At 38.4% G+C, this 22354-nt stretch overlaps 5 protein-coding genes across 7 annotated transcripts; 4 read left to right on the top strand and 1 right to left on the bottom strand.

Annotated features, from left to right (window-relative positions):
• Positions 1-80: 80 nt before the first annotated feature.
• Positions 81-2392, top strand: bola3 (bolA family member 3). Its single transcript, XM_033988008.2, has 4 exons — positions 81-253; positions 348-471; positions 672-760; positions 1989-2392. Exons 1-4 carry the CDS (start codon positions 188-190, stop codon positions 2052-2054), a joined length of 345 nt encoding a protein of 114 aa, XP_033843899.1. The 5' UTR covers positions 81-187; the 3' UTR covers positions 2055-2392.
• Positions 2393-2917: 525 nt separating this feature from the next.
• vat1l (vesicle amine transport 1-like) lies at positions 2918-7550 on the top strand. The gene is made up of 9 exons (XM_033988419.2): positions 2918-3221; positions 3624-3753; positions 3827-4042; positions 4247-4389; positions 5083-5186; positions 5484-5539; positions 5781-5975; positions 6514-6597; positions 6702-7550. Exons 1-9 carry the CDS (start codon positions 3007-3009, stop codon positions 6798-6800), a joined length of 1242 nt encoding a protein of 413 aa, XP_033844310.2. The 5' UTR covers positions 2918-3006; the 3' UTR covers positions 6801-7550.
• Positions 7551-8647: 1097 nt separating this feature from the next.
• clec3a (C-type lectin domain family 3, member A) lies at positions 8648-10016 on the top strand. Its single transcript, XM_033991477.2, has 3 exons — positions 8648-8809; positions 8892-8978; positions 9215-10016. Exons 1-3 carry the CDS (start codon positions 8704-8706, stop codon positions 9610-9612), a joined length of 591 nt encoding a protein of 196 aa, XP_033847368.1. The 5' UTR covers positions 8648-8703; the 3' UTR covers positions 9613-10016.
• An 82-nt stretch (positions 10017-10098) lies between these two features.
• On the top strand, positions 10099-19607 carry usp47 (ubiquitin specific peptidase 47). Of its 3 annotated transcripts, XM_055229661.1 has the most exons (29): positions 10099-10400; positions 11239-11295; positions 11699-11896; positions 12390-12506; positions 12583-12736; positions 12867-12963; positions 13044-13189; positions 13268-13347; positions 13547-13696; positions 13804-13899; positions 13973-14125; positions 14351-14515; positions 14593-14724; positions 14807-14883; positions 14963-15018; positions 15091-15203; positions 15277-15378; positions 15442-15649; positions 15757-15872; positions 16004-16123; positions 16209-17010; positions 17095-17270; positions 17348-17428; positions 17495-17610; positions 17819-17937; positions 18046-18176; positions 18247-18294; positions 18389-18519; positions 18608-19607. In XM_055229661.1, the coding sequence occupies exons 1-29, from the start codon at positions 10356-10358 to the stop codon at positions 18780-18782; spliced, it is 4161 nt and encodes a 1386-aa protein (XP_055085636.1). In that variant the 5' UTR covers positions 10099-10355; the 3' UTR covers positions 18783-19607. The 3 variants fall into 3 exon arrangements, with proteins under 3 accessions (XP_055085636.1, XP_033847356.1, XP_033847346.1); XM_033991465.2 differs by lacking the exon at positions 11239-11295 and having other exon boundaries at positions 10100-10400; positions 11702-11896; XM_033991455.2 differs by lacking the exon at positions 11239-11295 and having other exon boundaries at positions 10100-10400.
• Positions 19601-21965, bottom strand: dkk3a (dickkopf WNT signaling pathway inhibitor 3a). Its single transcript, XM_033991888.2, has 7 exons — positions 21763-21965; positions 21591-21695; positions 21450-21509; positions 21233-21325; positions 20576-20720; positions 20342-20498; positions 19601-20249 (listed from the first exon to the last, which is right to left on the bottom strand). Exons 1-7 carry the CDS (start codon positions 21937-21939, stop codon positions 20162-20164), a joined length of 825 nt encoding a protein of 274 aa, XP_033847779.1. The 5' UTR covers positions 21940-21965; the 3' UTR covers positions 19601-20161.
• Between the last annotated feature and the right edge of the window lie 389 nt (positions 21966-22354).

The raw sequence follows: 22354 nt of genomic DNA, 5'->3' as shown, positions 1-22354 counted from the left end.
GTTCTTGGAAGAATTTTAAAAAGTGTATAAAACGTGTATGAAATGTGTGTATTGTATTGTTGACATACCCGGATGTTGACGTCATAAGAGCGAGCCCCATGCTACCTCTGGACGACATGACATGCTAACACTTGCTAAAAACAATTTACTTTTTTACTTGCATCGTTCAAAATAAATTGCTGTAACGATGCTTGCATGTAAACGGACCTTCGGGAACACAATGATTTCAGCACATCGTATTTTGTGTAGAAAAGTAAATGAACTTTGCGAAGCTGTTATTAGCGTTACCTAACCGAGCGCTAATGACAGCTGCCACTGACCTGTTCTGCCCTTTTTTTCTCTCCCAGGTTGTATTTTCTGGTCAGACACACAGATGTCTGTCCACACAAACAGAGGGAGAAGTTCGGATTGTGAAAATATTAAAAGAGAAGTTTCCTTTAGCCTCTTCGCTCAAAGTTGTGGATATATCAGGTAAACAATCAACACATGCAAAAGGTCATAGGGGACAATCTTGTGAACTGTTCTCCCGCCGAATAACTTTTCACTGTTGTTGTTTTATCACAAATGATAAATTATTGACCTAAAATCCATTCATTTAATGTCTACTATACTGTCAATAAAGCATTTCGTTGTAAATGTAAACTTATTTCAGAATATGTTCTTATTTTTAGGTGGATGTGGAGCAATGTATGAGATTCATATTGAGTCCAGTGAGTTCAAAGGAAAAAGAACTGTTCAACAACACCAATTAGTCAACCAGGTAATGTTTACTCTAACAATCTAAAGAGCTTCACTTTTAGCAGGGCCGGTCCAGCCTATAAGCAGAGTATGTAACTGCTTAGGGCCCCGAGGCCACAAGAGGGCCCCCAAGAGCCCATACATTTATACGTTTTACTGGAAACAGCGTTTGTGTCTTTACAGCAGAGTAAATATCCCCCACAAGCGATTTTATACACATTTGTATATACATTTGTTTTATATCTATAGTAGCAAAATATCTGCTGCTGCTACATGTGTTTGTTGAGCAAGGACCCTTTATAATGTAAATTTAAGCCCACTGTCGCCAACTGGAACACATTCAAATCCACCAAAAATTTGTTTAGGATTTCAAAAATGTTGACTCCCCCTTATGTTTGTGTACTGTTCTTGTGACTATGGTAGCTGTGACAGTCTGGCGGTTTTCAGTTGGTCATATAAATACAAATACAAGGTGAGGAGAGCAGAGTCATAATGTTGTCAAATGTGAATCACCAATAGTTGAGCCAGGATACGTCTGCTGCCGGGGGATCCAAATACAAATTCAGCTTAGGGCCCCCTGAAAGCGAGGCCGGCCCTGACTTTTAGTATTGATCGAACATCAAAAACTTCACTGGCCAGAGGTGCAAAATGTCCATAGAGATACATTGGTAAAAACAGAATAAAAAAGTAAAAGAGCTTTGACACAACCCAATAAACTGCTGGGTTACACAGTATAGTCAGTATACTTTTAAAAAAAAATGGATTTCTGGTTTGGATTTCTGTTGACAAAACTGTTACTCAACAATGAACATGCTAAAATAAATGTTAATGAAATATAAATTCAGTTGGAGATCCCTGTTATGCTTTACCTGGAATGTTCCACAGTATGTAATGTAACTTATCTGTCTTGTTTAATCAATTACTAGTATGTATTCTTTAAAAAAAAAAAACAACTTAACAACAAATCTAACCTGTAACTTGGTTGATGGCGTCACCTGCTTGCCTCTATGCTATACTGGAGAACATTCCAGGCAAAGCAGTAACACATCAACAAGCAGAAAAGTTACATAATGCACCTTTGACATTCATTGGTCTGATCCTGATACCAATATCCAATTCACTATTGTTTTGAAGAACAATTAATGCAATGGTTATGCCGTTTTCACTTTTATACTGTATTATTTCCTGTATAATTTTGTGATATCTCATATACTTTTGAATGTACATAAATGTCTTTTCTTTCTTTGTAGGCACTCAAAGATGAGATACAAGGAATGCATGGTCTTAGAATATTCACTGAAGTCCCAAAGAATTAAACTCTTGAGGAGATTCTTATGTTAATTGTAGACTATAACTTTATTTACATATCAGAATGTACCAGAGTAAACTTGTCTTTGTGTATGCGTAATAATGATATTCATTGCCAAAAATACTTTTGCATTCACCTCTGAGGATTTTTCTCTGAAATTATGAGCCAGTGAAGCTAGGAAACGCACAAAATAAAAAGCTGCTTTTTTTGTAAGAAGTTTAGGCTGTGATGTTGTATAGTAAACTGTCATGTCTTCACAACTACCTACATAACAACTCTGAATAAGGTAACACTATAAAAATGTGTTAAATATGTTATGTTAATGTTAAATAAATTACTTGGTTACATGCACCTACATCTTATATTGATTTATTCTCTTTGTGTTTCACTTCAGCAGATTATTTTCTTAATCTGGTAAACACCTCTTCACTTTTATATGGATTTTGAAAATTGTATCATTGTGTATTTTATTGTGATAATGACTTTCTAGGAAAGAGTTGAGTTATTAACAGGATTTTTCCCTTGCTTACATGTACATATTTTGTCCAGAAGGTGGCAGTACGCTTAGCTACCACATAACTCGAAACTTTCAATAAAATGGCAACATTTTACGGCGCATCTCAACATTAATTGCATAAAATAAAATGCACGTGATCTTTTGCTTCTCTGAAACCTACCAATGAGTAGGCTATATTTGTTATTTTGCCAGGATGTGTTATAAAGTTTTGTCCGCACTTACCAGCAGGTGGTGCAGTTTTTGTTGATATATTTAATTCAAATAAAAATGATAAACTGTATTTAAACTATAATGTTCATTTTGAAATCTGTATGTTTATGTAATATTGCATTCATTTAGGGATGGAGGCGCTATGTCATGCGTAAATCACATTGTCAGTGGCCTCTCAGTGGACCTGCTGCATTTGAGGTGGCGCAGAGACACAGGTTCACTAGTCTCCAACATGGCTAAAGAAGGATCTGAGACCACTGCGGAAACCCAGCATATGATAGAGAAGCAGTTAAGCAAAGAAAATGAACACGTGGAGTCATCCTGTGATGGCAAAGAGATGCGAGTGGTGATCTTGTCAGGCTTTGGTGGTCTCAACAAACTCCGGGTGACCAAGAAAGCGATGCCAGAGCCTGCGGATGGAGAAGTGAAGATACGCGTAAAAGCATGGTGAATATAACGACATGTATTTGTTTTGTGTGGTAGATGGACGTTTTCATCCCGCACGCCTATAATGAACGCTTTATTATCCCAGCGGAATCAACATACTGAAACATGCTGTAGCCATGAAGCCACAGGTCTTTGCTAGTGATGAGTAGATTACATCCCGTAACTACAGTGTTTACTTGACATTCAGTCACTTTTTTCTGGATGACGAGACGACCTAAGATTGCAATACAAAGAGAGGATTACCAGAGAAAATATGAGAGAAATGCTCTGGAGATGATCCCTGTTTATCTGTAAAGCTGTGGGCAACTGAGTCATTCTTTCAAAGGCTTCTACAAATCAAACAGTGCTAACAGTTTAAACTGAAAGGGGTAAATAAATGTTTTTTCATTTAATTTTTTTTAGTGGTTTAAATTTCTTGGATCTTATGGTGCGTCAAGGAATTATTGACAGCCCCCCAAAGCTACCTGTGGTACCTGGCTTTGAGTGCTGTGGAATAGTAGAGTCCATGGGGGAAAACACAGAAGGATTTGAGGTTAGTGACATGATCAGATATTTTGCTATGATATAATTGAGGCTACTACTTTGTATCACTTTATACCTTTCAGATTGGTGACAGAGTAATGGCATTTGTAAACTATAATGCCTGGGCAGAAGTAGTGTGCACATCAGTGGATTTTGTTTACAAAATGCCAAATGAAATGAGTTTTGCTGAAGCTGCAGCATTTTCTCTCAACTATGTTGCTGCATACATGATGCTTTTTGAAGTTGCAAATTTGCGAGAGGGGATGTCAGTGCTGGTGCACTCAGCTGGAGGGAGTGTAGTAAGTATACCTATTATAATTTTCACTTCTTGAAACATTTTATTTTTGCTTGGCTTTTATGTGACAATAACATTATTGCATCACATAATGTTATCAAAACACATAATAGTTGTTTTATGTGATGATTTATTTTCCTTTAATTTATTTACTCACTGTTCAGTGCAGAAATATGCTGATAAGGTGTGAATGCTTACTTTTTCTCAGGGTCAAGCTGTGGCTCAGCTGTGCTCCACTGTGCCCAACGTGACAGTTTTTGGGATTGCATCATGTTTCAAACATTCATCCATCAAAAACTCTGTGACTCACCTTTTCGACAGAAACATCGATTATGTACACGAGGTTAAAGTGTAAGCATTCTCTATATGACGATTTGTATAACTCATCTGCACATTTGTAATTGTTATCCAAGACGTGTGCTTTGTCGACGTGGCCCTCTTTGAGCACTGGGATAGCAGGATGCAGATGTTACCTTTGCCTTATTTGGACCTGTGTGGTCACAGTCCCCATGGCAACTCACAGCTCATCTCAGGGAGCAACAGCTTTATGTTGGACAGAGGTGTGGACTGAGTGTGTGGACCAGCCAAGCCAATTAGGGTGCTGCTTTAATCTCCTACTTAACCATTCATAACAAAATCTGCTGTTTGGATAAACTTTGTATACGCAGTAGGCCTATCTTTTACTATTTTTGTAATATCTATTTATATTTTGAGTCTAATGTATAAGCCTAATCATTGTGCTGCACTTAGTACACACTATCAGTCATTAGGCTCATTGAAGTGCACATTCTTCATAGGATCAACCTCAGAGTGCAGATTGTCCTTAGAAAAAGCATGCTCATTGAAATCACAAGACTGCCACACGGTTGGAGGAGGCAGGTGTCCAAAAAGCAAAGATTTAATAAATGCTGTCATTTTTCAAAGACCTTTTACATATTGCACTTTGTTATAATTGATGTTTTATAAAATTAACATTTCACTATTTTTCTAATTCCTTCTATTTTTTTCAATTAATTTACCTTTACTTTGATCTACATGTTCTAGGATTTCTCCTGAGGGAGTGGACATTGTGTTGGACTGCCTATCTGGAGAAAACACAGGAAAAAGTCTAAATTTATTGAAACCATTGGGTACATATATCCTTTATGGTAAGAAAAAATGTTTTGGCATACTGCGTGTGTGAGTGTAGTTTTCAATTAGTTTGGAATTACAGAAATTATAAGGTCATAGCCAAGATGTGTTATTGTCATGATTGCCATAATTTTCTAATTTTACACTTTGGATCCCCGTATGAATACATATGTAGCTGAAGGTGTATGAATAAATGCTATGCATATTAAAGATGAAGAGCTGCTATTTCCCTGCCAGCACACTGGCTATTAATGGTCAGTTACATTTGCCCACCTATTAGCACAACACCAATCCTATTATATTTGCTTTTTCAGGCGCATCAAACATGGTAACTGGGGAGACAAAGAGTTTCTTCAGCTTAGCAAAATCGGTGAGTCAGAGATACAGTGGGTCATTGTGCAATACACCACCCGCTAATGTCGAAAAGTTCTAAATACTAAATAATTGTTTGTGCTTGAATTTGTTCCACCTGGGACTAAGTATATAATCATTACATCTGATCAAGTGTTCAAGGTTTTATGACAAAAAAGGACTTGTGTACTCTATGGCTTCTGTAAGTTGTCATACCCTCTTTTTTATTATTGTTATCATCATGTTTTACTTTATTCCAGTGGTGGCAAGTGGAAAAAGTGAACCCAATCAAACTTTATGAAGAGAACAAAGTCATAGCAGGATTCTCACTGCTTAATCTGCTCTTCAAGCAAAAGAAATGTGATTTGGTGAGGTCAGTGATGGAAAAACTGTTGGGTCTTTATAATGAACAGAAGATAAAGCCAGTGGTGGACTCCCTTTGGGCTGTAGAGGAGGTAAGATAAGATCTCACTTTGTGACAATGTTATGCAACATTTGCCATTTGTCTTTTTAATTCAACCACCACAAGTCACAAGCAAAATGTATTCCTTGTGCCAGTCAACACTGGATAAATATCAATAGTATTGCCAAGATTATCTAGGCTTAAAATATTATGGTTAGTGTCAATGTATGCACAAAATGTCCAGTGGCTGAATATTGTGTAGTGTGCACACAAACTAATGTGCACGGGAGACTACAGCCACAATATGCCAAATATTGGCACGCCGCTCTAGCCATTCAGAAGAAGCATTCCCCATGAACAAAATTGTTAGTGAGGAGAATGTGCTATGTTGTGTCAGAGGCACTGTTCCCTTATTTTTCTAAATGTCTGAATTAAAATTCTTTATTTGAAAAATAATTACATACTTAACTAAATACAAAAATGATTCATGAATATCACATATCTAATGTTGTGGATTGAATTGTTCCATTGATACACCATTAAACACCATTGTAAATACCATAGTAGCACAAACTGCTTTATTGTCACAGGTGAAAGAGGCTATGCAGAGAATCCATGACAGGGGAAATATAGGAAAACTTATTCTGGATGTTGATAAGCCTCCTACACCTTTGGTATGTACAAATATTGATGTGTATGTATGTGTGGATGTGTAAGAATACATAATATAGTTACACAGATGTTTCTTCTAATGACTTGTTTGTAATATTGTTACAAGATGGCCAGTGACAGCACAGAGACGAGTGAAGCAGGAGAGGAAGAAGAGGAGACAGAAGGAGACAACGACATTAAGGAACGGATGCCTTTCATCCATTAGATAGTGAAATAAAGAAAAAGCGCCTAGATACTGAGGTCTTCAAGCAGTGTTTACTAGTCTGTGCATGCACGAGTGTACTACGTACATTTATCTGTATCTTGTCCTTTTGTTGATGTTAATGTGATTTTAGTTACATGGGGAAATTGCACTAGTTCAGTATAGCAACTTGTGAAGTACCGATTAATTGCCTGCTTTAGCTGCAAATTAGAGATTCATAGTAGAGATTGACTGCGGGCATCTCTGTGCATTATGCAATTGATATTCATTCAGTAAACCAAATGTCTGTACTGTTTACAAACATACATCAGTGTTTCAAATAACAAAATCATATTATAAGTCATCTACAGGACAGGATAGGATCAGAGATGTAGTGGACATATCAAGTCTAGCCAAACATATCTAAATAGAATTTTCAGTGCCTTTAAGCTGCAACACAGGTGAATACTTGAATTATGTCAAAAGTAGTACACTAATATGAGTAAGACATACAGGCATTCTGTTTTTACGGTGATGATATACATTCTCAACATTCAATTCAAATTAATTAAAAGCCTACTTGGGATATTTGAGAAAGTCGAGGAATTTACATATTTTGTATTTTGACCAGAAAAAAATTATTAAAAATAAAAAATCAGGGAAATAAAATTGTGTTTCTATATATACACACAACCTACTTCCGTACATGGAACCAGTATTTGTTGTGTGTTAGTGAGATTGTAAAGATTGTAAAGATTTCTCATGTTGCCTTACAAAAAGTAAAAAAAAAAATGCTCTAGTGTTATTGTTCTTTGTTGTACTGTATTTTTGTGCATTTGTTTTTCTTTAATAAATGTCACTGCAATTTTACAGGAATAAGTTCTATGTGTATGAACAAGCTCAAATGACTGTTTACCTGTGAAGTAAAGCCTATCTGATAATTGTGTGCAAATAACCAACATAGACATCATATAATTGTAATGAACTGAACAAAGGGGCAATAATATACTGTTACAATTGCATTATTATAATTAGAAGAGAAAGCAAATGGGTCACTTCCTGCAATTTGTACCTCCCTCTATGAGTGCTTTTGAGTGCTCTTTTATCATACAGCTCAAATACCCCTCCTTCCTTCAGTGTACAGCAATCACACCAAAAATAACTAGAGCTGATAAAAGCAAGACTTTATTACTACTTTAATAGTTTATAGCACAGAGAATTCTATGCAATAATAGGATAGATTTCACATTTGGAAAATTTAAAACGCTATCCATGGGTTTGAATAATGAAAAATTAGAACTGTGGCCATAGCAATGAACCATTTAAAACAAAATATTATCTTAAAATAATAGTATCTCAGTCCTTAAAATATTGCATTTAACAGGAAGCTGAAACCCATGAATAAAGATGTTCTGTTATTCTACTGGGTTTGCAATTACAGCTTCTGTTAATAATAATAATAATAATAATAATAATAATAATAATAATAATAATAATAATAATTATTATTATTATTATGCTGTTGTTAATAATAATAATCGTATTATTATGTTGTTGTTGTTAATAATAATAATAATAATAATAATTATTATTATTATTATTATGCTGTTGTTAATAATAATAATCGTATTATTATGTTGTTGTTGTTAATAATAATAATAATAATAATAATAATAATAATCTTATTGTTGTTGTTGTTGCCTCACACAAATAAATATGTTCTTTATCTTATCTGTATTTTTAGCTTTATGTTTTATTATTATTTGCCTCTCCCACTTCTTCCTGATATTTAGAAAAAAAATAAGGGTCTGAGCCAGAGCAGCAGAGTAAAGGAAGCCTTATGAAAGGCATACAGAGTGCTAGTATATAACTCCCTTCAGTGCAGTACAAGGTGTGCTACTGTGTGTCTATACCTCTGGACTCAGGCATGGCACGTCTCACCCTCCCAGTCTTTCTTGTCCTTTATTTCTCTTTGCTTCACATAAACTTTGGCCAACCAACTCGAACCAGAAAAGTGTCCGCTCGCCAAGCAGGTAATCATACTTCTCAGATTTTCTGTAGTTAGTATTTGTTGAATTGTCAATTATCTGTTTTCTACTTTCCATGGGGGTGCAGTTGCAGATGAAGAGGATGTCAAGTCCCAGCTTGAGAAATTGTGGCTGGAGGTGAATTCACTGAAAGAGATGCAAGCATTACAGACAGGTATTTTTGAAGTAAACAACTTTATTTGATAAGGTTTAGGCTACACTGGGTCAGTTTTGCACTATGTAATTTATTAGCACCAGTAGAGGGCAGAAATACTTGTCAAGTATAAGTACTTGGTTGGGTATAATAGTAAATTAAACTCTCAGCATGCATTTAGTAAGTTGGAAATGCATAATATACTTTGTTCAAGACATTTGCATAGCCTAAATAAAAGAGATTCATATTATTTACAGTTTGTCTTCGTGGAATCAAAGCTCACAGAAAATGCTATCTCACTATTGACGTGCCCAAACATTACCATGAAGCAAATGAGGACTGTATTGCACAAGGAGGAACTCTTGCAACACCAAGGGACATGATGGAAAACAATGAGCTGAGAGACTATGCAAAGAGGAGTGCTCCGGGAACCAAGGATTTTTGGATTGGAGTAGCAGACATAGTGAAAGAAGGCCAGTACATTGATGTCAACAGCCAGCCCATCAGCTACTTTAACTGGGACCGTACCAAAAAACAGCCCACAGGAAACAAGAGGGAGAGCTGTGTGGCCCTGTCAGTGGCTGCCCAAGGAAAGTGGTATGATGAAGTGTGTCGCAGTTTGAAAAAGTACATCTGCGAGTATATCATTCCCTAGAGTATCATGCAAAGTTGCTACACGTAGGCCTGCTGTCTACATTGGGTAATCGATTTAGGCTACATCATGTGGGTCATAAAAACACTTGAGCTTGTTTAGTTGACAGAATATTCTGGACCTTTTCTTTCCAAAATCAGCCATTGCTTTATGTAGGCTATAGACAATTTTATTTCACTACTTTACATTTGACATTTGACCTCAGTTAGGCTAGCCTATTCCTGTTAAACGAGAATGGTTTCTATGCAAGTGCGCGCACACGTCCGCAGAGGGAGCTTCATGTCAACAGCCTGTTGAACACTGTACACATCACGATGCATTTTGTCACTGTCCTGAACGGTCTGTTGCAGAAATCTAAACATTTTTGTAGCTCTAGAAAAAGAGTATCTTAATAAAGTACTTTGATAGTGCGAATGTTGTGTGGGAGAGTTTATTTATATTTCCTTACTATTTCAGTTTTGGTTGGTCCTTTTATTGTTACGCACGCATCACGCAGCTCGTCAGGATGGACGTGACGCCAAAGTCTCGCGGAGTAAACGCCGGCCATTTTTTACCATTTATAACAAGACACTTTGTGCTTGTAGTGTAACTCTGTTGCGACCACTTTGACTATACCTCAAAGTAGAGCATTGTTTTACCTTGCTATTAAACCGACCACAACCACCTGCCATGTCTGCGCCACTCGCTGCAAAGTTAATTCGCTGACATCCGCACAGGGATAGATGCTTGTCTAAACTGTCGCACAAATGGAAATGGTGCCTAGCGAAGACAACCAGTTTGTTCCAAAAGAGGTGAGATGATTACAGAGCTAATGTAGGTCTGGAGACAACTCCATCACAGTTTGTGTGCACATAAGGTGAGATAAGGGTTTGTTAGTTTGTGCACTTAATGCACAATTAAAAGCTAACAGCTAGGCCAATAATGTTAGGCTATCATGACATGGCTAAGAGCTAACGAAAGTTAGCTGCTACTTTGGTTACATCAAACGGTTTAATTTTGTTGTCAGTGTTTAGCTTTAGAGTGTTTTGTATAGTATTGGCTATTGAAACAAACATTGAATCATGATAGGCGTAGATGTTTGATTGTTTTATTTTCTTTAACAGAGATGACGTTTGTCAACATCAGTGCTAAGCTAGTAAGCCAACTTATCTAGCCAGTCGGCTGAAGCTATCTAGCAACCACGGCTGGCATTGAATACTGTATTGCAATTAATCTTAATGTTTTAAAGTTATGAAAGGACGATAGTGACATTATATGGACGTGTCATTTTCATTTGCTGTCAGCATTACATTTTTGCTCGTTTTCTGTGACAACCACGTGCTGGTATTGTCTCATTACCATGTCTTTTCAGATTTGTTTTGTTGTGAGCTCTGTTAAATTCATTTAACGTTAGCGTTAGCATTAGCACATCGTCGGTCAAACAGGGTAACACTGGTAGCGTACATTTATCGCCTTTACCTGGAAGTCTGCACCAGACCCGTGTTTCATTTTTAACTGGTTGCGCAATGTAAATTCCACATAACGGAAATACCATTAATTAATAACTTATTAATGTTGTTTTACATAATTACACATAACACTACCACCTCTATCCAGGATAAAAACATATTCTATATCTACTATCATTAGGGGATGTTTTGGAGTTGCAGACAGGTGATTTTTGATGAAATGAAGAGGCGCTGCCAGGTACCATTGATGCTTGTGTCCGATGTAGCACCAATAAAGTTTGATATTATCTGAATCATGTGGCAGAAACGCCATTGCTATAACTTGGTTAATGATGCATGGACAATAACAAAGCTTCTTCAACTGTAGTTATTCTTGTTTTTTTCTGATTGTCTGTGACTGAATCTGTTGCAAAGGTTTGAGCTACAGGGATGATACTTTTGCTGCATCCTACAATATACTTTTTATAATTTACAATTTACCAAATTTATAAATTTAACATGCCTGAAGATTTTGTCAAATACAGTGCAGATTTTTTTGAGCATGAGTTGAAACAAACAAAAAAGAAAAATTGTTTCAGTTTCAAGATTTTTTGTGTATTCAGAGTCTGACTTCCTGATTTTGTTTTGCTGTCCATGCATAGCAGATACAGAATGCAGCAGATGAGTTGAGAGTACTGTGTATAATTCAGGACACCACCAGTGCAAAGACTGTGAATGAAAAGCTCACTCTTAATCTGCCGGCCTCCACCACTCTGTCCAAACTTCATGAAGATGTGGCCCATAAAGCGGGATATGTCCCTGGCACCTTTGAACTTGTGTGGGGAAATATACCAGACACGGTAAGCAAACATTTGTATGGAATAATAAGATGCCAACTGTTTTATCATTATGCTAATGCTAACACTTCAGATGGAAACATTCTATATTCTATTATAGTTCTGCATATGCAGAAATAAGAATATTCCCCTTATTTGTTTAGTGCAATCCCTTTCTTAAATGAACCCAGACTAATCCTGCTGCTGACCCAAGCCAGGTGCTGTGCCTGTTGTTATCTCACTGAGTAGGTCATTGGATTAAGCTTCTGTATGTTTCCACAGCAGCAGTTTGCTCACTTGCAGTCTACTTGCTCAACAGTCCTATGGTTTTGTTGACATGCTTACTTCTGATGATAATTTTCTAACATATTTGTGGGATCCAGTCTCTGAAAATGATTTTAATGTGTGTTTAATACCTTTTTGTGAGTTTTAACAGTTGTTATGTCTGAGTGCAAGATACTCATGTAAGTACCTTTTTAAGAAAGATTAACTTATGTAACATGTTTGTTGTTTTTAGCCATCACTGGACCACACCAGTGATATGTCCCTCATGAACTCTGGGTTTGAACCTGGGGGAAAGAGGAATTATCTTCATCTTACTGACAAAGATGGAGAGCAGCCACACATTGCATCAGTGAGTCAAAGTATAATTTGCTGATATTTTGTTATGGACAACATACTTATTTTTTCATTATTATATATGTTTTTAGGAGGAAACCGGAACAGCCGAAAGCAGTGGGTTGGAGGATAGTTCTCAGGAGCGCTTTATTGGACCTTTACCTAGAGATGGCACTGTGGGGTGCAGTGGTGACTATAGCAGCCCATCGTATTCCTACTCTTCAATTCTCAACAAGTCTGAAACAGGTTGGAATTTCTATATGTGTGTTTGTGGGAATTGTGTTTACAGATGTCACAAACGGCATTTGTTATGGATTTTGTGAAACATAGTTTATGAATTAATTTTACATTACATAATGTATTCTTGTATCTATAGGTTATGTTGGATTAGTCAACCAAGCTATGACCTGCTATTTGAACAGCCTTCTCCAGACACTGTTTATGACTCCAGAGTTCAGAAATGCTCTGTACAAGTAAGAATACTTCAGTCAAAATGTAATGAGAGCAAAGCCCAAATTGTTGACATCAATACGGCTTTTTACTTTGCATTTAGCTGGGAGTTTGAAGAATCAGAAGAGGACCCAGTTACCAGCATTCCATATCAGCTGCAGCGGTTATTTGTTCTGCTTCAAACCAGTAAGAAACGTGCGATTGAGACCACTGATGTGACCCGAAGCTTTGGTTGGGACAGCAGTGAAGGTGAGAAAGCAGTATGAGTGTTTTGGTTATTTGGGAGCTGCATATGACAAACCTCCATTTACCATTTTATATCCTCAGCTTGGCAACAACATGATGTGCAAGAGCTATGCAGGGTTATGTTTGATGCTCTTGAGCAAAAGTGGAAGCAGACGGAGCAGGTCAGTGTTTTTGTGATCCAAATCAAAGATCACACTCAAACATATACAGTAATTTAAATTCCCATTATTTTGTTTTGACTAAACATGAATGAGCTAATCATGATAAGAGTTATAATTTTTCAAGTATTTTCCTTTCATATATCAAACAAAGCTGCATTGTTAATATAAAACTACTGATACTCATGCTTTCCACCCTCAGGCTGACCTGATCAACCAGCTGTACCAGGGGAAGCTGAAGGATTATGTTCGTTGTTTGGAGTGTGGCTATGAGAGCTGGAGGAATGATACTTACCTGGACATCCCGCTTGTAATTAGACCCTTTGGAGCCAGCCAGGCCTACGGCAGTGTAGTACGTTCTGATTCTCATAGAATCTCAACACAATGTTATAATTTTGTTACAGCACTCATTTGCCTAACTTTCTAAGCTGAACAAAATTGTGCGTGTTTTTTCGATAGGAGGAAGCTTTACAGGCATTTATCCAGCCTGAAACCCTGGATGGACCCAATCAATACTTTTGTGAGCGTTGCAAGAAAAAATGTGATGCCCGGAAGGTGAGCAGTATGAAAATGTCATATGCACTGTTCAAAAAGAGCACTGTTATATTATTAATTTCTCTGACTTCAGGGTCTGAGATTTCTGCACTTTCCATACCTGCTGACACTCCAGCTGAAGCGCTTTGACTTTGACTACACCACTATGCATCGCATTAAACTCAATGACCGCATGACTTTTCCAGAGGAACTTGATATGAGCCCGTTCATTGATGTCGAGGATGAGGTACCCAACAACAGTTTGAGACTTTTATTTCAACTGAAACAATTTTGACAATCTTGATGATTGCATACATTTTATAAAATGACTTGTATCTTTTATTAATTTATATACTTGTATGTTTATATAGATATAGAGTTCTCATCCAAGTAATTTGATATAGTTATACATTCTTGATAAATTATCAAGAATGGATAAATATATAATTTGAGTGACTTTTTTTTCTTTCAGAAGTCCCCACAGACAGAGAGCTGTACTGACAGTGGAGCAGAGAATGAAGGCAGTTGCCACAGTGACCAGATGAGTAATGACTTTTCCACTGATGACTGTGTGGATGAAGGCATCTGTCTGGACAGTAGCAGCAGCAGCAGCACAGAAAGGGTGTTGAAACCAAAGGTAATTCATAAAAGTAACAGCACACAAGTCCCATTGTTTTTCATTCTATAATGTTAAAGCTGATTATTTTCTGTCAGAGTCTGCTGACCTATGAGCTGTTTTCTGTCATGGTTCATTCGGGGAGTGCTGCAGGGGGGCACTACTATGCCTGCATCAGGTCCTTCACTGATGGCCAGTGGTACAGTTTTAATGATCAGCATGTCAGTAAGGTCAGGCACAGCTATTTTGTATTGAATACACACCAAACGTATGGCATTGCAGTCTTTCAACTTTGTAAATGCTGTTCCTCAGATCACTCAAGATGACATCAGAAAAACTTACGGGGGTTCCTCAGGAAGCAGAGGCTACTACTCAAGTGCTTTTGCCAGGTTAGCTGCATATTTTGGTGCATTTTGCCTTTTTTGTTTCAACATGCTAATAAATGAAATTTTGTTTTTCTTTCTGCAGTTCAACAAATGCATACATGCTGATTTACAGATTAAAAGATCCCACAAGGAATGCAAGTATGACAAACTATTATATAGTTTATTAAAATTGTTAATTGGCTTCTATTAATGTTTTCTAATGTAACTCAGAGTATTTAGCTGTGGAAGACTTCCCAGAGCACATAACACGCCTAGTACAGAAAGAGAAGGAGTCAGAGGAGCAGGAGAAGAGACAAAGAGAGATTGAGCGCAACACTTGTAAGGTATAAACCTGATCAGTTGAGCTGCCAGATGCATCCATTTTGGGAAAAAGGTTAATGTTTTCTTTGCAATTAGATCAAGCTTTTCTGCATGCACCCAGTGAAGATGATGATGGAGAGCAAGCTTGAAGTGCACAAAGACAAAACTCTCAGTGAAGCAACAGAAATGGCCTACAAGGTTTGTTTTATTTATTTTCCCTTACAGTTACTGATGTGATCAACTATGTGTTCTGTTACTAAGCTGATGGAGCTCCAAGGGGTGGTGCCCCTGGACTGTTGTCGATTGGTGAAGTATGATGAGTTTCACGAGTATCTGGAGCGCTCTTATGAAGGAGAGGAGGACACACCCATGGGACTGCTGCTCGGAGGGGTCAAGTCCTCTTACATGTTTGACTTGCTTCTAGAAACCCGAAGACCAGAGCAAGTCTTTCAGCCCTACAAACCTGGAGGCAAGCTGCATGTTGCATACTTAAACTACTGTTTTATAGCTTTACAAAGTTCAGGGGATGTTTTATCAATAACTCAATGCAAATTGTTTTCTCTGTATTTACAATAGAAGTGATGGTGAAAGTTCATGTTGTGGATCTAAAAAGTGAGACCATAGCTTCTCCAGTCAGTGTTCGGGCATACCTGAACCAGACCATCACTGAATTCAAGCAGCTTATTGCACAGGTACATTGTTCTTTCATTGTTCGGTGTGTTAGACTTTCTGGAAGTCAGTTTAAGTAAGAACTGTGATAAGACCTGGTTTTATTTTGGTAGACATGGGAAGAATGTATTATGTATGCACCTTCTCTTTTCAGGCTACAGGGCTAACTGCAGAAACCATGCGTGTGGTCCTGGAGCGCTGCTACAATGACCTCCGGCTACTCTATGTACCCAACAAGACACTGAAAGCTGAGGGCTTCTTCAGAAGCAACAAGGTGATTATTTTTGTTCTATATACCTGTGCTATAATAATTTGACGACTTTTATCAATAATGATGATAATCTGATGTCTATCTTTAGGTTTTTGTGGAGAGCTCTGAGACGGCAGATCATCAGGTTGCATTTACTGACTCACTCCTGTGGAAACTTTTGGACCGTCATGGAAATACGATCCGGCTGTTAGTTTTACTGCCCCAACAGTCTCCTGGCACTTTGGCTAATAGGACTCTTTGCCAAAAGGCAGGAAGTGACTCTGATATGCCCTTTGACGACTCAAAGGGTAACAGCAAGTCTGTGGAGGCTATCTTGGAGGAGAGTACAGAAAAGTTAAAGAACTTGTCTCTGCAGCAGCAGCAGCAGCAGCAGGGATCCAGCAACAGTGACAGCCAAAAGAGTTCTGACACCAGTGACTTTGAACACATTGAGTCTCCCATGCAAGACGCCGACTCAAACTCTTCCTTGTGTGTTGCTGCGGACAACAGAGAGCTGGAGAACCGGATCAGGGCCGCAGCAGGCAGTGGCGTGTCTGACCCGGAGACCCCATTTGCCTCTGAGGAGAGGTCGGACTCTGAGGTCATTAATGACCGCAGCACCAGCTCCGTCGACAGTGACATCTTGAGCTCCAGCCACAGCAGTGACACTTTGTGTAACGCAGATAGTGGAACCATCCAACTGGCCAACGGCTTAGACTCTCACAGCATCACAAGCAGCCGACGCTCTAAAGCTCATGAGGGCAAAAAGGAAACCTGGGACACAGCCGAAGAAGACTCAGGAACAGACAGCGAGTACGATGACAATGGAAAGAGCAAAGCAGAGGCCCAGTACCTGTACTTCAAAGCAGAGCCATGCTCGCAAGAAGACTCTACATGGGACTCACAGAAATGTATGTATTGAGTGACATGCTTTAAATCTACTCTAATTACATTTTTCCATTATGTATATTGTAATGTAATATATATTATTTCAGGTTTGGTGGTTCATGTGGACAAAAGGATAACATTAGCAGCCTTTAAACTGAACCTGGAGCCTTATGTGGGAGTCCCCTCCACACAATTCAAAGTTTTCCGAGTCTATGCCAACAACCAGGAGTTTGAGAGTGTGCGACTGAATGAAACGCTTTCCTCATTCTCTGATGACAACAAGGTCAGGGGTTTCATTTGTTTTGTGTCAATACTTTAGGTTATTGTGTGTGTCAATGCTTACATTGAAATGTTCTCTAGATCACTATACGGCTTGGAAGAGCACTTAAAAAAGGTGAATACAGAGTGAAAGTGTATCAACTACTTGTGAATGAACCAGAGGTAAGAAACTCCAGGTTGTCTTGTCTATAAGCAATACCCTGTTTAAAATGCTTTTCTTGGTCACAGCCTTGCAAGTTCCTGTTGGACACAGTGTTTGCCAAGGGGATGACTGTCAGACAGTCCAAAGAAGAGCTACTTCCTCAGTTAAAAGAGCAGGTCAAGCTCAACCTCAGTATTGACAGGTAAGGTGCTCCATATAATCAAGATTCCTAATTTTTTTTGCTATAAAGAAGACATCATTTTAAACCAACTTTTATCATGTTATTATAGTACAACATTCTACATTGATCAGTTATGTGTCTTAAAATGATCAAAGCGTAAAATAATGTGTGTCATAGGTTCAAATAAAGCACAGGAAAAAAGCTCAATATATCACATACTTTTTTTTAGAGTTCGTCTCAGGAAAAAGACATGGAAGAACCCAGGCACAGTGTTTCTGGACTACCATGTCTATGAGGAGGACATTAGCATCTCTTCCAACTGGGAGGTTTTCCTGGAAGTCCTCCATGGTAGCATTTATTATCTGAGGATTTATATAAATTGTGATCACAATTCTCATCTTTATCCCAAATATTTCTTCCCCTATTAGTGATTGCATGCATGTTTCTGTTTTTTAGAACCAGAGAAAATGAAGTCCATGTCACAGTTGGCTGTTCTGACTCGGAGATGGAGCCCTACCACAATGAAACTTGGTTCTTTCCAAGAAGTTATTCTGGAAAGTAGTAGTGTAGAGGAACTGAAAGAAAAGGTAAATCATTTTATTATACTCTTATCTTGTACTGTATTTGTATGCAAATTATTCTGTATACTTTTTGCAGCTAAGCCAACTCAGTCAAATCCCTCTTGAAAATCTGGAATTTGCAAAGGTAAGAATTTTCTGTTGCATTGAAGATAAAGTACATCGGCTATAATTCTTTGCTGGAGGGTTTAGGACTGATGTGTCCATGTGCCATTTTCCAGGGAAGAGGGACATTTCCGTGTGACATCTCTGTGCTGGAAATTCACCAGGATTTGGACTGGAATCCCAAAGTCTCTACTCTGAATGTGTGGCCTCTCTACATCTGTGATGACGGAGCTGTGGTCTTCTACAGGTAATGGTCCAAGATTTCCAGAGATTATTTGGTGGTTTGAAAGCTCTATATGAACTGCATGTAATCTGTTCTTGCATGTACTCTGTAGGGACAGTACAGAGGAACTCCTGGAGCTGTCTGAAGATGAGCGCAGTGAGTTGATGAAGAAGGAAAGCAGTCGTTTGCTGAAAACAGGGCAACGTGTCAGCTACTCCCCACGCAAAGAGAAGGCCCTCAAGATCTACCTGGATGGAGGCCCTGCCAAAGACACAGGGCAGGACTGAAGCACAAACACTACTCCAGGGGTCTTGGGCTACTACAGTGGAACAGGACTTGGTGAGAGCATTGGACCCACGCACATCAAATGCTGTTTTGAAGCTGGTCTCTCTCCCCCTTTTTCTGAATAGAGGATTGACTCTGTTGTACACTATAGTGTATTTTACTGTAAAGTGTAAAGGGAAGAACCATTACAGAAAACATCAATGCTGTACAGAAGAATCATTGACATGCAGGTTTTTGAGGTGGATGCTGGCGTTGGGACTGTGATATTGAGCCACAAGGCGTCCATCATTAAGGGTGTCATTTTACCCATTTCTCCTTCTTTTTTTCCTTTTTATTTATGGGAGACATTGATTTAGTATCGTCTATTATTTCATGCAGTTTTGTTTGCTCATACTTAAATTATTCTAAAGACAAATGATCAGTATGAACTGTATGCCAACAGCACGCTTCAGTTACATTTCTTCTATAAAATAATTTATTTTAATCAAAAGCAACAATTTGACATGTTCTGAAGTACTCCAGGTGCTAGTCCATATCTGCATCTTTTTCATTTAGAAGCCTAATTCCTTTGTTTCTATGCCATGTGATCTGGCTTTCTCTCCACACGTTTGTGCTTGATGGAACACAACATGTCTGCCTGTGTACCTGCTCTGAGGACTCAAGTTCAGCGTCACAGTCCCCTGGGTTTCTGATGCTGCCACCAGCTATTCACTGTAGAAAAGCCAATATATAAATATGTTTGTTGTTTATTTCTTTGAAATTAAAACCCTGTGTGAAATAGTTTATGATGATTTTAGAAATTAATTAAAATGATTTTTTTCATACAAGGTTTTCTGTCAGTTGTAATGGTTTCTATATTTTTCAAGAAAGGCAGAAAATGTAGCGTGAAAATATCAGATGGGTTCTTACTTACAATGAAAACAGTATGCCAATGTTATAAGCTATGTATATTAGTTCATACTGAAATGTGCAAGACTGATTGGTCAAACTGCAGAAATTTGAATGAAGATACAGTTATATATAAATTGACAGCTTAAAATATTAAACATTGATTTTTTTTTCTTACACCATATTCTGGTCAGCTATAGCAATAAATAAGCATACAAAGGATAACAGTAGCAGCTTTATATGGCATTGGCACCACATTGTAAATTAGATTTGCATATGTTAAGGTACTGAACTGGAAAATCCAAGGTAGGTGATCGATATAACAATGTAATTGAAGTGCATAATCTCAGGAAGTGTACAATAAATACCCCCCTTTTTTTTTTAGTTGACCTGGTTGATGAATATGCTGAAGAGATCCAAAGTAAAGTGCTTTCAAGCATTCCCTTGTAGTGAGATGGGGATCTACCCATTTGCTCATATTTACAAATGCTGTTTAGATAATATAGTCTATTTCTGAGTAGAGATTGTCCGTCATGTCTTCTTCACTTGAGTCCTCTCCTTTTAGGCACATGGACCCTCGTCTGTTCAGTGGTAGAAGAAACTCATTTTCAGACAATTTACAGAACATACACATTTTCGGAAGAATTTAAAGCACAGTTGTCTGATTGCTCACCCTAAATGCTGACAGTGGAGATCCCCAACACACGGGCAGTGTTTTCTCGGGCCTTCATCCTGAGGGTCGCGGGACAGCAGCTCCATGAGGTGGTTAGAGGCACTAAAGCACTGCTCGCGCTCTATGGGCTTTGACAAGCAGATTGGGAAAAGCAGTGCTATGAAGAGACACAAAGTTATTGCTGACCTTTTTCACTGTTGGTGATGGAAAAGAGGTGAATCTCCCATACAATACCTTTATGGAAAGCACAGCAGAGATCAGGATTGCAGTCACTCTGTGTTTGACATGTGCTGCCAGCGTCTCCTTTAGAGGCACTTTCAGTGCACTGACCCCACACACATGTGTGGTCATCACAGCACTCCACATCCCTGGTGCATGGCTAAAAACAATTATACATGAAAACAATAATTATATCATTTCTACACAATAAATATAAAAATAGGATAGAACAGAGGCTGAAATACCTTCTACTTTTAAACCTTTGCTACAACACCATTTGTAAAGTGGCCAGACCAGTGTCTATAATGGGAGCCTTTCTCACTGTGCAGCTGTGAATCAGCAATAACTGTAGACTATATCTGCACAGTACAAAATCTGTGTATCCATGAATTTCAGAATGATGGAAATCTAGCACCATTGCCGGCAATTAACAATTCAAAAACACCTATAAGCAGGAAGCTTAAACCAATAAATATTGTTTGCTGCTTTTGACAATGAACAGACCTAGACCTCAGCACAACACAGTGTTCTGAATACCACACTCCAATTACACTTGTGAACACACTGCAATGCAGTCAAGGGTGACCCGTCTGCACTGCCAGGATGTTGTGCAATGTGCATGTAAACTGCATGTGCATGTAAACAAATGTTTTGAAGTCATATTTTACTTACCACATCAAGAGCTTTGCAGGACATGCATTTAGAGCGCTGTGCTTGAGAGAAGCAATATTCTCCCTTTCCACAATCATCATCAGTAATGCAGCCCTAAAGAATACAGTAATATGGACCAGTAAGAGACACTGAACCTTGATGAGCAAGAGGCCAACTGTTCATAGGGTCATTTTTAGGCATATAACACTTATTTTTATGTTACTTATATCTAACTTACATGGTAAATATTGTTATCCAAGTCACTGGGTTGGTGGTCACTTGAGGTTATGTTTGTATCCTATACGAGGTAAAATGAAGTTAAATTATAAGTTAATTATAGTAGTGGGTGTGTTTGTCATTACGCAGTTTGCAAACTCACCAGGTGAGCTGAATACTGGACTGGCTTGATAAGGTTATTAGAAGTTGAGTCATTTGGAGGACTTGAGGGAATGCTGGGAGGAGGTGGGGTGACACTGTCATTTAACTAGGGAAAAAACATACCTTTAAAATGGTGGCATGCATGATGATGAGAGGCTCAACTGGCAGTCTACCTGGTGAGACTCGGGGCTCTGCTGCAGCTGATTCTCTTTCATGTGGCTGTCGAGATCCGTCTGTCCTCGAGAGAAAACATCTCCCAGGATGTGATTGAGGCCCGAGTCCACGATGTCAGGGAGGATGCCCCGGACAGGCGCTGCGAGCAGCAAAATAATCAGAGAGAAAGCGCACATCCTGCCACTGGTGCTGATGCTGCGGCTGCACTGAAGGCAGGGCGTGGAGGCTGCTGGGAAACGGACCCATGTGATCACGGGTCACTGCTGCCCTCTACTCCTCCACATCAGGTAGACTGAATATATAAATATACTTTAGGTAGACTTGTGTGTGTTCAAATGCATGTTTTATAGTTTAGTTTTGTTTTTGTTTTGTTTTTTCTTGAAATGTGTTGGATCCTTTTATAGGCGTTAATGATTTTTAATGTATTATTTGTTATTATTTATTATTTTGAATGTATTTTTGTATGGTTGTAGTTTTGTAGTATGACCACGAGATGGCGCTACAGCACGCATGATAACAGGGCCTATCTAAAGCGTGCTTTGAGCAGGCTTGCTGTGGCTTGACTTTTCCTGTTGATCTAATCCTGCTTTG

This window comes from Periophthalmus magnuspinnatus, chromosome 3 (genome assembly GCF_009829125.3).
Source record: "Periophthalmus magnuspinnatus isolate fPerMag1 chromosome 3, fPerMag1.2.pri, whole genome shotgun sequence".
NCBI classification, from domain to species: domain Eukaryota; kingdom Metazoa; phylum Chordata; class Actinopteri; order Gobiiformes; family Gobiidae; genus Periophthalmus; species Periophthalmus magnuspinnatus.
The sequence above is the reverse complement of the archived record's forward strand: the minus strand, read 5'-3'. Positions and strand labels throughout refer to the sequence as shown.